The 13,176-nt window shown below is 39.3% G+C and overlaps 2 protein-coding genes across 2 annotated transcripts; one reads left to right on the top strand and one right to left on the bottom strand.

Moving 5' to 3' along the window:
* Positions 1-1,640: 1,640 nt before the first annotated feature.
* On the bottom strand, positions 1,641-11,341 carry LOC146563772 (putative E3 ubiquitin-protein ligase HERC4). The gene is made up of 12 exons (XM_085291066.1): positions 8,399-11,341; positions 7,813-7,949; positions 7,369-7,583; positions 6,420-6,478; positions 6,272-6,337; positions 6,001-6,066; positions 5,022-5,109; positions 4,719-4,933; positions 4,331-4,598; positions 4,032-4,186; positions 3,577-3,815; positions 1,641-2,321 (listed from the first exon to the last, which is right to left on the bottom strand). Exons 1-12 carry the CDS (start codon positions 8,518-8,520, stop codon positions 2,071-2,073), a joined length of 1,881 nt encoding a protein of 626 aa, XP_085147192.1. The 5' UTR covers positions 8,521-11,341; the 3' UTR covers positions 1,641-2,070.
* LOC146563771 (uncharacterized) lies at positions 8,758-12,929 on the top strand. Its single transcript, XM_085291065.1, has 6 exons — positions 8,758-8,799; positions 10,059-10,184; positions 10,301-10,434; positions 10,541-10,706; positions 10,894-11,187; positions 11,488-12,929. Exons 1-6 carry the CDS (start codon positions 8,765-8,767, stop codon positions 12,341-12,343), a joined length of 1,611 nt encoding a protein of 536 aa, XP_085147191.1. The 5' UTR covers positions 8,758-8,764; the 3' UTR covers positions 12,344-12,929.
* The last annotated feature ends 247 nt before the right edge of the window (positions 12,930-13,176 follow it).

Here is a 13,176-nt window from a genome sequence, read left to right as displayed (position 1 = left end):
AAAGACGGTTGTGGTATCTCTGGGCACATCGCTGTGAAAGAACAACTCTGCAACACAGACATTGCGCTATTAGCCGTTAGCATCCGTGGAGGTAGCCTGTGACTCTCTGTGGTCCGCAGACTGCAAACGCAATCTCCGAGAGCTCTTCTTCTAATATCAGGGGACTTTAATCATGTCTCGCTGGACTCCACACTGCCCACCTTCACCCAGTATGTGACCTGCCCCCACCGTAGGCAATAAAACATTGTACTTAATGTATGCCAATGAAAAAGTGGCATACAGTTCATCAGCTCCCCCTGCCCAGGGAAGATCGGATCGTAACCGAGTGCGTCTTGTCCCTGTGTGTGCAGCCCTTACTGTGCAGGGAGCCACTAATCACCCACGCAGTGCAGAGATGGTCCGCGGAGGGCATATAAATAAATAATAAAAGCAAGTAAATGACAGTATGCTCTTTCTGAAACAAACGGAGACCTTAACTTTTATCAAAATACCGTTTTACTCAGTTTAAAGTAATACCACTTTTTTCTTTTCGAAATAAGTGGAGACATTAACTTTGATCAAAATTCTTTCCCCCGCCATCTCCCTCCTAAGTGGTTAAACTGTCACACTGCTAGACTGCAACTGCACTCTTTGGTATCAACTTCTGTAATCCTGTAATTTCTGTGTAAAAGAATTAGATTGTGTATTATATTGTTAGTTTATACACCTGTGTGCGTGTGTATTTATGCATGTCCATACACATATATGGATTGTGTTTTACTTTTTTGTGCTTGAAAGATGCCCTCAAATGGAACCAAATTCCTTGTATGTGTTTGCGCATATACTTTTCCAATAAATGCGATTCTGATTGAGATATTTCCCTCTGTATGGCACACACGAGTAAATTAAGTAGAAAAAATGTCATGTGTATAGCCTCTTTTAAAATTGTTTTTAGGCTTGTAGAGATGACAGTAGGAAAGCAGACAAGTTTCCTGAGGTTGGGCTGAATGAACCTATAACACAGAGATAAACCTAAACAAGCAGAAGGAACTTTAGCTAAATATATTTTCACGTACAGCCAAATGACTGTAATAAAGTAGGTAAGCCGTGACCATAGAAAAAGCAAAGCAATCACTGGATATACTGTCCAAATTGCTACACACTTTTTAAGCATCGTTCACCAACAAACTGAGTCTAACAAATCATTTTTACTTTGGTAATTACAGTTATTGCCTTATGTATAAAATATAATTTTAATACCAGTGTTCATCATCTTGACGTGATTCTTTTTTTTTTTTTACAAAAAAGCTTTACAGCCTCTTACATAAGTCTACCACAATTACATAATTGATTTTTAACCAGGTTATAGTGAAAGGCCAGGTGTCAATCTCAGAGTTAACGCCGGAGCTTAAAGTCAGTTTGTTAAAACTGCTTTGTTCTCGAAACCAGTAAAATTAATTCGTAACTTTTAATTCTGAGTTGAGATTGATTCTTCAGTTCTTGGTTTGAGAACAATGAGGGTAAATTCATTTAACCTTTTACCTTGACTTAAGCACATAATTGTACTACATAGCCCTCGTCAATGGAACCCAATACCAGTATTTGACAGTAACAGGTAAGCCTCAAATTTAATTTTTAAATAGACAAGACACCATGAGAACTGACATTACAATATTTTATTTTACAAAAGTCAGTGTCTTTTAGTTCAAAGTTTGTCTGGCATCTCTTGTACATCTTGAAAATAAAAAACAAAAACCACTCTATGCAGTGTACTATAATTGAACATAAACAACAATATTTCAAAAGAATATTTCTAGATGAATTGTCATTTGAACTATTTCCTGGAAACTTTCTGAACACCACTTATTTTGCATAGCTTGATGCATGAATACCCTAGTTGTCTTAACTGGACTATAAATATAACTATATACACAATGAACAGTCATTTGTAAAAACACCTTTAAAATGTAAAATCTTTAAGAAGCCTGAGTGCCAGGAGCAATCCCCTTTAAGAACATTTACAATAAGAACTTCATCCCAAAAGCCCACAGGTTTTAACCACAGCTTCCCAGCATCAGTTCATGTATGCAGCTACACCTTTCCAAATCCCAGGGATCCTTTTAAGGCATCATTCATAAGATCTTTGAATTGATCTTCATCTGCAACACCTCTTGGGAGATACAGGGATAAGCTGCACGTTGATGTGTACGGGATACGCCGCATCCCTGACTCCTGATCGTAGAAGTCGATGTTGCAGGACTGTGGGAACCCCAGTGGTGGAAGTAAGTCAGCCCCAGTTATAAAGACGAGGAGCTCTTCAAATGTGTGGTCCACCTCTCGCTCTGTTAAAATACATACAAGTGTTAAATAAGGTGCAATGTGTAGATTTATAATCAGTTACACTGACTGCATAGTAGAACAGTTGCGTTAATGACTATTTTGGAGTCAAAAACAGGTTGTTAGGCAAAACAATTATTGCAAAGCATTGCATTAAAAAAAAAAAAAAAAAAAAATTACTCGAAGCAATCCTGCCCTGCTAAGACAGGAAATTAATTTTGTCCTCCGAGTCAGACCTATATGTCAAGGACTGTTTATGCAATGTGTATTTTTTTTAAAGAAGTTATTCATTCTGTCCTTGCAAGAGTACATTGGCTTTCTAGTGATGTCACATTTGCGTGGGTGTTGTCATTGCACCACTCGATTACTCTAAGACACTAATATACAGGAGGTTTCGTTATAGTCAACGTAATACCTGAAGGTTCTAGTTAGGCAGTGCATCTAATTAACAAATGACCTTTGTCTCAAAGGGAGACAAGTTTCAAATTGTGTTATTCTATCTTAAACACTGCAAAAACACTGGGGGTGATCGTGGCTCAAGAGTCTTGAGTCTTGTAATCGGAAGGTTGCCGGTTCGAGCCCCGGCTCGGACAGTCTCGGTCGTTGTGTCCTTGGGTGAGACACTTTACCCGTTGCCTACTGGTGGTGGTCAGAGGGCCCGGTGGCGCCAGTGCCCGGCAGCCTCACCTCTGTCAGTGTGGCTGTGGCTACAATGTAGCTGCCATCACCAGTGTGTGAATGTGTGGATGACTGCTTTAGTAAAGCGCTATACAAATACAGGCCATTTACCATTTACTTAATTCTCAGATGTGCTAATACAATTGAATCATAAATTTTACCATATTTTAAATACAAGTATGTAATATAACTATTTAATATTTTAGTGTTAGAAGTTTTCGGTCATGTAATAAAATTAATGTTTTACCAGAAATCACAATGAAAATCAAATTACATCCTATCTATCAGTCTAAACAAGCAAGATCTGGTAGAGATGACAGAGGATAAAAGAAATAATCTTCCAAAAATATTTGTTGTAGGTGGTTTCCTTTCAAATACCTCACCTAAAAAGGTAAAATAATCAAAAACTTCCTCATATGCTCTAAGAAGGGGTGGATTTTGCAAAGTTCTAAGGTTTTATTGCACCCAAGTGTTGTTTCGATTTAGTTGTCTGTATTTTGTATTGTGGACACTGTATTTAACATTAAATGCCTGAAGCAATTCAAACAGAAACAAGACATGTGTTGTATTCTATGTACTCACCCTGAATGGCCATAAGCCACCATTCCCACTGAAAGATGGTTGCTTCCTCTTCTTCACGTCTGTTACTTCCAGCTGGACTCCATCCAATGGTGAAGAGATCCTGGAAGCTGTTCCTTGTAAGTTTATTTCCTGCATTTGTAAATACAGGAAGGAACTGCTTCCAGCATCTCTTCACCATTTGCCAGAACCGACCACACGAGTCCATACCGGCAACAAACTGCTGAATCATGCTGGCAACCCTGTTGACCACAGATTGTACTCTCAATTCATACAACATAGCAAAATTGTGAAACAAAACAAAAAGTTTTGTCAATTTAAACACCACCTTAACTGCAATACAGATATAAACTCAGCAGATTGATGATTTGTTTAAGTGTTAACTATTAGGGGGGAACACAATGGGAAGACGAGCACTGACCAGGAAAGTACTTTGTAATTTTCTAACAAATTCTCACCTGTGAAACGCAAAATGAGATACAATCTCGCCCCTTATCCTCTTAACATCAAGTAGTGTGGCAGTGTAGATGTCAGGGATACCACAGCCTGCAATCCAGTCCCCAAGGTGACTTTTCAAGTCTGCCAGGTCTTCTGGGGTGCTGCAGCTGGAAACCTTGAAAATTAGGCACCTCCATAAATACATACGTTTAAAGCATTCACTAAGTGTACTTACATTTTGAGACGTTCCACTGATGAGTTAAGCTATGCATTGTGTTTCACTGAATTTAATTACACCTCAGCATGCACACAGTTTTACCTTTTCTATGTTCTGTTTGACGTCTTCGTCCATGAAGACCTCTACATCGAAGTCATCAAGAGATGTCTTCTGGCCACACATCATACAGAACAGGTGTCTGTTGATACACCGTGGCCCTGGCCCATTGTGTGCTATCGACCAAGCAATCAGTTTACCAGCCGTATAAAACTTGTTGCTTGACAGCAACTGCTGGCTATAGCTGAACAACAGACTGCCAGGCTTCCCCTCAAAAATCCCTAGGGAATTCTGAGTTTCGACCATAAGTAATCTGCAGGAAAAGATAGTAAAAAATAAAAAAAATTGAGTCAAATTGTGATTTCATCTTTGCAACAACAAAAAACACATTCATGCATTCTATTATTGTGTGGGAGAGATGGGAATGGGTTACCGAAAAAATTCCCGCCTTGGGCCTCCATAATCATCGGCCATTTCACCAACAAATTCAATATTTGGCAATTTATGCCAGGCAAAATATGACTTTGAAAGTGCCATGCAGGCACTATGTAGGATTTTCCTACGTCGGGCTATTATTGCACAATAATTGCTGGTGTCAAGATGAGTTTCCTGGAAATCTTTCATCACAGTCGCAAGGTCCATCTCGTCCTGAAGAGGGGGGGGGGAGAGAGAGAAGGGTCATGACTACATGAAACACATACACAGCAGTTCTGGCAGTGTTGTTCATGAGACATACATGCGAGTCATTTTGTTCAGGGGAAGCCAGGACAGCCTCATCCAGGTCTGATACTTCTGACTCTGCAGAGTCAATGTAAAACTCTTCCCTAAACAGAACAAATGCATTTGATTTTTTTAATATCATGTATACATACTGAAATGGAATGACTCATCTGATAAAAGAATCTGATTTCACATTATTTGGTCCTTGATTGCATCTGTTGGAGCCATTTGGATTTAAACAAATTTCAAAATATTAAAATATAAAGTTTGTTGTTAGTTTACTTCTATTTCTGGGTTAATCATTTTTTTATTTGTAGGTTAATGCTCACTTCATTGTTTTGTTGTTTATCTTATCAAGTCGCCAGGAAGAATTTCAGGGCTATTTTTGATAACTTAAGAGACTGGTATAAGACCAGCATGCACTGAGATGGGCCTTTTGTTTTGTTTGTTTGTTTGTTTTTTTAATTTGAGAGACAAGCAGCATGAAGGAACAAAAATGGATCTTGTTATTGGTTGCCAAAATGGATCAATAAACTATAAAATGCAACTTTCAAGTTTTGACAGTGCAGTTTTCCTGCGCACAAAAGATTATCACAGGCCAGCAGTGTCTTCTTTTCCTTTTTTTGTGAAACATAAGGAACTGCCCATTTACTGGGAATAGTTTGGGTGATTAGTTCCAAGTGTCTGAATGGTCAGGCTGACTAAAGTGTTATCGATGCATTTTCAGCAATTAAAAATACCAATATCATGACATCAACAAATCTGAAAAACATGAAAAAGCAAAACAGAAACCGAATGAGGCAATTAAACCATTGGTCTATATTCAGAGCACATAAATGTTATCAGTTCAATACATGCAACCTTTCAAATTTTAATATTCGCTGGTCTCACCCCGTATATTGTACTTATTGAGTGTCTATTTACCTATAGTGTGTGCTTTATAAGTTCCAGTTTACACTTAAGTTTTGGCATGTTATTCAACAACTACCACTTGCCTGTTAACCTCTGGTTCCTGGAGACCATGCCTACTAGAATGAGCTGTATGGTTTTCATGCAGACCACTGCAAAGGAATAGCAGAAATATTTCATAGCAGGAAGAGGACCCCAATGCAGATATTTATTGATCTAGACTACACAAAATGATCCAAGTTATAATAATGATATAATTAGTTTGTACCAAACTAGTTTTTACCAAAAAAATTAATGAAATTGTGCAATAGTTTAAGATTAAAATTCCAACTCATAAACAAACAAAGTGCCATTTACCTGATAACCTCTGGCTCCTGTACATTGTGCCTGCTATGGTCAGGTGTCTCGGTGTCATGCAGCACACTGCAATATGGTAAATATTGTTGATGAGAGGGTGTAATGCATTCACAGTGCTACAGTCCAAAGGCAGTTGTCAAAGACTTACATTGCCATCTCAGACTGCACAACTTCTCCACCAGTTGAGTCCTCATTGGCCTCTGTAATCTAAAACACCAGATTATTAAAATATAAAAGAAATGGAACAACAAATGACAAACAAGAACAGAGGACAACGCGCCAACTGGCAGGGAAACACACAAGGCTTAAATACATACTGAGGTGATTAGGGAATGTGAAACAGGAGGAGAGCACAGCTGGGACTCATCAGACATGACGAGGCAAAACTCAACACATTGACATAGTACACAGACTTTCAAAGTAAAACAGGAAACTGAACAGACGTGGACTAACCTAGGGGATACGGTGACAGAACAAGAGACACACTGACAGAGACGACTGTATACTAACAGAACACAGAACCACGACCTAAGAAGGAGAACACAAGAAATGCCCAGGACCTAGGAAGTTAGGAATACTAGCGACAGAAATCAAACCCAAGAGAATCAAAACACATCATGAAATCAAAGCTAACTAATACAAACAGAAAAACAACGAGTCCACAGACTCAGGACCGTGACACTTTGGGTAGGTAGAACTTAGGATAACTGAGGGGGAAAAAAATAAATAAATAAATAAAGGAAAGGTTAAGGACATTAACAAAAGACAATGAAAAAGCCAGAACCCAGGAAACTAAGATTACAAGAACAAAATGACCCTAACCCTAAAATACTGTTAGACCACAGTTGAAGCTTGCTCTACTGCATTTCTGTTATTAACAGTGAATCAATTGGCGGGGCATTATTTAAGCATAGCCATCTGGCATAGTGATCAGATGAATGTCTCAAATCCTTTGGGGAAAATCACAGCATTTATTATTCTGAGCAGTAACATGTTAAAGATGTCTTATACAATACTAGGGTGACTGGAGCGCCACTGAGTTACAGTAATAGTGACAATTATGCCATATCAGCCACCCGAGTGGAACATTTGAATACCTTTGGACGGATATAAAGATTGGAGCGACCCAGTAGGTTTCTTGCTCTAATTTCTTGGGGCGTCTCCTCTTCAAGAGGAAGAATGAGCCGCTGTCCATTCACTTTGCATAGATCGAACTGCAAGGGTATGTCTGCAATATTGTCCCGTAGTGCCTGCCTGAATTCAGCTGCATTTAGGTTTACAGGAACGACCACCCGAGTAGCAGGAGTGGCATCTGTAATCAAATTTAAACCAAATTAGCTTTCCCTAAAAACGGAAAAGGGTAAATTGTCACATTGTAGTGTCTCAACATCAACTTATTGGTGCAAGGAAATAAAGATTACAAAGGTGCTAAAAATCTAATGCCAAATTCTACAATTTGTAAACAACTGACACCATGATGTAGTTCTCATTTTTCAAACCCATCACTCCAAATAATTAATATTAATATAAATATTGATTACCCCTATGAGATCGGTAGTGTGTCAGTGTGGGATTCCTTAGTACTGACACCTTAAACGTTAACTGGCGATGTCTGGTTCTCCCGCCTCTTGGTCTGCGCACTGGCCCACCTCCGTGCTGTTGGCGGAAAACTCCAAAGCTATCATTAGACCATGAGATAATTTTAGTGAAACTAATCACACAGAGACACCCCCCCACCCCCCCCCCCCCCAAGAAAAAAAAGAAAAGAAAAAAAAACCACCCAACACACTCAGAGTAAGGAATGAGTGTTCAATCGGTGTTTATTGCATGCATTTTTCGATTGTCTCGCAAATTAAATGCTCCCTGAAAATATGGGATATGCTACATTTATAAACTAAAATCTTTATGCATAAATGCACATAACAGGGATTAAAATGACTGTCATTTGAAGTCGTCAATCTAGGATAGACATTTATGATTACAGAATTTGTTGTTGAATTGTAACAGATAATTAGTAAACGAGCCATTTATTATTTAAAAATGTAAAAGTTATTTCCTTTTGCAAAAACAAAAAAGGCGCAAAGCTAAAAGCTTGCCAATAGAGTAACCACCACCAAAGCATTTCACCTTTGTAGAAGAGATGTCCCCTCTTCACTGTCATCTTGATTCAGTAGCCGGTTAAATTGGGCATTCATTCTGTCTCTGATATCAGTGACTCTCCGTCGAAATGCAGCGCTCCGTTCGGACATGACTGTTCCCAAAAAGTCCGCCAAAAGGCTTGGCAGAAATATATATATAGCATCCCTAAAATTCAAAGTACGGCGGGAGAAGGTACATTGTTTGTGATTGGATAAGCAAGACTGAAGGTTGTGTTTTATTTTTAATCCACCCCTTACCACAACCTGTGATCAGAATTTGTGTTAACCAATCACAGTCAACCTCATATTTGTGTTGTCTCAATCAAGCTATGTGCGACAAACTACATACAGATGAATGCATGCGAAATCTCTGCGCCAACAAAAAACACCGTAAGTACCCTAGTTAATCTCAATTATTGTTCGTCTTTGCTAACTAAAAGCTAAGCGATGATTCAAAAACATTGCTTTGTCCTTTTAAGCACATGTTATATGTTAGCTTTGTATTGTAGTAAGCGAAAAAAAAGTCATGCTGAGAACCTTCACAGACAAGTCATGCTAACCTTTGTCCGTTAGGAATGTTGCCAACATGCCATTTTAGGTGAGGCATGTTAATAAGGTCTTTAATATGGTACTCCGTTTAGCCACTTTATATTATTTAAAATACGGTTTTATATCACTTGTTACATTAGCCGGATTAGGCTACACGTTACTGCACTGCCACCCCAGATAGAAAGCCGACATTGAATTGATGTTGATTTTTTTTCTATAAAGTACCGGAGAAAGTAGATTGAATGTTCTTTTGTTATCACTGATTTATGGTCTAGTTACAGTTCACTAGCTATGTCGACGTGCAATTTAGGTATATCTGACCGGTAAATTAAAGCAGCGATCACCTGGACTGTTCCGTATCACCCCTCTCACAGTGGTACATCCCTCCAGGTAACCATTCACAAGTCTTGTACAGTAGAGCGGGAATTAATCTCAGCGGAATTGAGAGGAGAAAGTGGATGCAAGCTGCCGTTAAACTTGACTGAAGAAGAAGAGAGGAGAAAGTAGAGAAATGAATAAAGAACAGTCAGTATATGCAGAAAAGAAATAATAAAGTTAAAAGACAGCATGGTCTTCATGAACCCAGGGTACAATACAAAAATGTCGTTTTATTTAAGTGAGCAAAACAATGTAGACCATGTTCATTTTGGTAATTAGTTGGAAAAAAAAAACTAATGACAGCATTTAAAATAAACAAAGATGAATAACATGGATGGGAACATTTGACAATGGAATCGGAACATTATCAAAAATGATTTTTCAGATCTGCTGAGTAGAAGATGCGGAGATTCAAATTTTTAACTTGGGTGTGTGTTTGAAATATGAAAATATTGGTTGACATCGTTGACATACTGCTATTAAAGATAGGAATATGTATGAAACGTAGATTCAAAAGCTCTATTAACAGAACTATAACCTGTTAGAATGTGACATTTATTTCAGATGCATTCTGTAACTGTTCACAGTCCCAATACTTAGTGATGACATAGTGTTTCCAAAAGTGCTCAGTCACAATTTTCAGAAGACTAACATGAAATTTTTTGATTTATTTAAATATATAAACCTGTTGAAAGCAATAATTTAAATTTTTGTCTTTGTAGAATCACAGTACAAAGTATGGCCTGGAGGATTTTCATCTCAAGGTGCAAGAACATTCATAATGACTGTACACGGCGGCTGCTGATGGACGATGTTGGGCCAGATGTGCTACAGTTAGCGTTAAGGAGGTATGATGAAAGCATGATGGAAAACATTTAACATTTTAACTTGCATAAAATGTTTAAGGGGAATATGGCCTGAAAATATAACATGAATTAAGAAGTAATTTTTTGATGTCTTTGAGGTTGGAGACAATGCAGAGAAGCCTTCGGTGGGCAAGAGGAAGACTGATCAGTGTAACTGCAGCAGATCAACTTCTGCGTGACTTGGCTGAATTGATTCAGGAGGTCGAACTGTCTACTCAGCATGGCCAACAAGGTAAGCACATATTGTGTCGATTCCTTGACTGATCAAAAGTGTGAAATAAATTATGACTCTGTCTTAACCTATTTTCCAAATACACCAAACGCTTATATATTTTCAGGCTCTTTTGGATACCAGGCACCAGTGGTTTTCAACAGAGGTAGAGGCAGATCCCTTTACCTTATCACTCGGGAACAGCTTTCATTCCTGAAGTCATGTGGATTCACTGCACCTCAGATGGCTGATATTTTGAATGTTTCACTTCGTACAATTCGAAGACGTCTGCGGTCAGTGACTTTTGAAACCAGTGTGACTTTCAGTTCTTTTGTGACACACACCCACTGTTTATTCAAATTAAATGGTATTGTGAAATTGTAAAAATTAGTATATTTGAATGTGCACTAACTAGTCAAGTAATGATGTGTGTTGTTATGGCAGTGATAAAATACTCGTGTTCTTTTTGTCTGATTTCAGACAGTATAATTTCACCCGTGCATCAATGTATGCGGAACTGACTGACAGTGCGCTGGATGAACATGTGCAGGACATTGTCGCTGGCAATGAACAAATTGGTCCTGAGGCTGTCAGAGCCTCCCTGCGAGTACGTGGACTACGTGTACAGCGAAGGAGGGTTCGAGCAAGCATGCTACGGATAAATCCTGGAGCAGCTGCCATAAGAGCAGTTTTGCGGAGACCAGAACGAAGAACATATCAGGTTGCAGGTCCAAACTCATTGTGGCACATTGATGGAAATCACAAGCTGATAAGGTAACCAAGCACACTGATTTGTTGAACACCTATTTTGACCAAAGTGAAATTCAGCATTACATCAAATATAACTGTTGAACAGTAAGACACATCCAATAGAGCCAGGCCCTGTGATGGGCAGTCCTCTAACACAACTGGTTATGTTTAAAGGGGAAAATGAGAGAACACAGACATCGCAAGCAACGTACAGACAAACTTGACATGCAATAGTGCCATGTAAATCAATTAAGAGTGTGTGTTTCCATTGTTTCAATAACAAAGCAGAAATAAGATTTTTCTTCTTATGGACCACTGTTTTAGGTGGAGGATAGTCATTCATGGGGCTATTGATGGATACAGTCGTCTTGTGGTCTTCCTTCATGCCTCAAACAACAACCGTAGCAGTACTGTTTTATCAAGTTTCATCAGAGCCGTGGTATCCTATGGTGTACCCTCGAGGGTCCGGACAGACAGAGGAGGGGAAAACAATGCTGTCTGCCTGATGATGAACATTTTCAGAGGCTTTGATCGTGGAAGTGCCCTAAGAGGAAGGAGTACCCATAATCAGAGAATTGAGAGGCTCTGGGGTGATCTGTGGCGAGGAATGACCAATGTGTACTGTGATTTATTTCACCACCTGGAGGAGGAAGGCATCATTGACATTGACAATGAAATGCACCTTTGGGCTCTCCATTACATCTATCTCCCAAGGATCAACAGAGATTTGAAAGACTTCACTCAACAGTGGAACAATCATGGCTTGCGGACAGAGAGACACTTGAGCCCATTACAGATTTTTGTCCGAGGCAGCCTCCAGCAACAGGGCCGAGCCTCAACTGCCATGCAGGACATCTTTCAGACCAGAGCAGCTGCTGCTGATGGGACTATTGGTGGGACAGCTGATGGTGGTGTGACAGCCACTGAGAGTGAGACGACTGCTGCTCAGGGCTCAGGTGCAGATTCTGGTGGTGGTGCTGCTGCTCATGGTACAGATGAGCTGGGATTGCTGGTCGACTGGCCTGAGAGGATTACTGTGCCAGACATTGAATTTACTCTGGACGGAATGGTGATGGAGCAAGTGGTAGAACTGTTTAATCCACTAAGTGGCACCAGAGGGAGTCATGGTATTGAGCTCATCACTGGCTTAATATACTTTCTGGACTCCACATATCACTGAGACAGTTCAATTAATGACTGAAACATAATAGCAGCAAGTGGAAAGACTTCAAAATATCTAGGTGACTGGATACATATAATGTGAAAAGTTATGATACGTGTTTACTATGTACCATTGAGTAGTGGTGTAAATGCTGTTAAAATGTTCTGTGTGGATTTCATGATGTAGATGACTGATTTATAATAAGTTACATAATATCATGAATATATATATAGTTTGTGTTGAAATGTCTTTATTTGAAATGTACATGTGTAAAGTGTAAGAGCTAGTGTCTCGTGAGAATACCCTTAACGAGAGTACACGAGACTTTGCATGGACTGCGAGGGAGCAGATGTCTCTCATGAAGCGATTTTAAGTTAAAAGTTTACTAAAAGAAAAAGCAACACAAGGACTTAAGGACCTCTTTTCAGGACAAGCAGCCAACGAGGTATTTGTCATTTGAGAAATGTTGTTATTTGTGTTTGGACTTAATATGTGTACTCTAAAGTTGCTAATTGATTTGTACTGTTCGCTTGTGACCAGTTCTCATGGTGTATCGGCGTACTGGTGATGGTGAAGCCAAGGAGAGAAGGCCCAAGTAATAAACGCCCGTTTCAAAGAACCGACCTGTGTCTGTGTTGTTGTGAATTCTGTCATGGAAATCAGTGCATTTCCTGAAAGAAATCTCTCCTTCCGGGTCATCCGTGGATCGAGTTTCCTTCGAGACGTGGGCAGCGATAAGCAGAGTTTTGTATAAGATTAATTATTCAAAGTAAGCTCAGGTATGCCGTTCAGCGGGTTAGTTACAGCGCCGGGAGTAGCCTGGGAGAACAAAATGATACAGAGACTGCTTC

Source organism: Mchenga conophoros, linkage group LG11, assembly GCF_057382185.1.
Source record: "Mchenga conophoros isolate Kocher_MC1m ecotype Shallow Benthic linkage group LG11, M_conophoros_male_GT1.1, whole genome shotgun sequence".
NCBI classification, from domain to species: domain Eukaryota; kingdom Metazoa; phylum Chordata; class Actinopteri; order Cichliformes; family Cichlidae; genus Mchenga; species Mchenga conophoros.
Note: the sequence above shows the minus strand (reverse complement) of the source record. Positions and strands in the feature narration are given on the sequence as shown.

Bases quoted from the DNA above. Each gene is read 5' to 3' on its own strand.
- LOC146563772 (XM_085291066.1), bottom strand. From the start codon at position 8,520: ATGTCCGAACGGAGCGCTGCATTTCGACGGAGAGTCACTGATATCAGA. The intron at 6,479-7,368 runs GTATTCAAATGT...CTGGTGTTTTAG, and splicing joins ATCTTTATATCCGTCCAAAG to ATTACAGAGGCCAATGAGGA. The intron at 4,599-4,718 runs GTAACCCATTCC...CTTTTCCTGCAG, and splicing joins CCAAGGCGGGAATTTTTTCG to ATTACTTATGGTCGAAACTC.
- LOC146563771 (XM_085291065.1), top strand. From the start codon at position 8,765: ATGCATGCGAAATCTCTGCGCCAACAAAAAACACC. The intron at 10,707-10,893 runs GTCAGTGACTTT...GTCTGATTTCAG, and splicing joins ACAATTCGAAGACGTCTGCG to ACAGTATAATTTCACCCGTG. The intron at 11,188-11,487 runs GTAACCAAGCAC...CCACTGTTTTAG, and splicing joins GGAAATCACAAGCTGATAAG to GTGGAGGATAGTCATTCATG.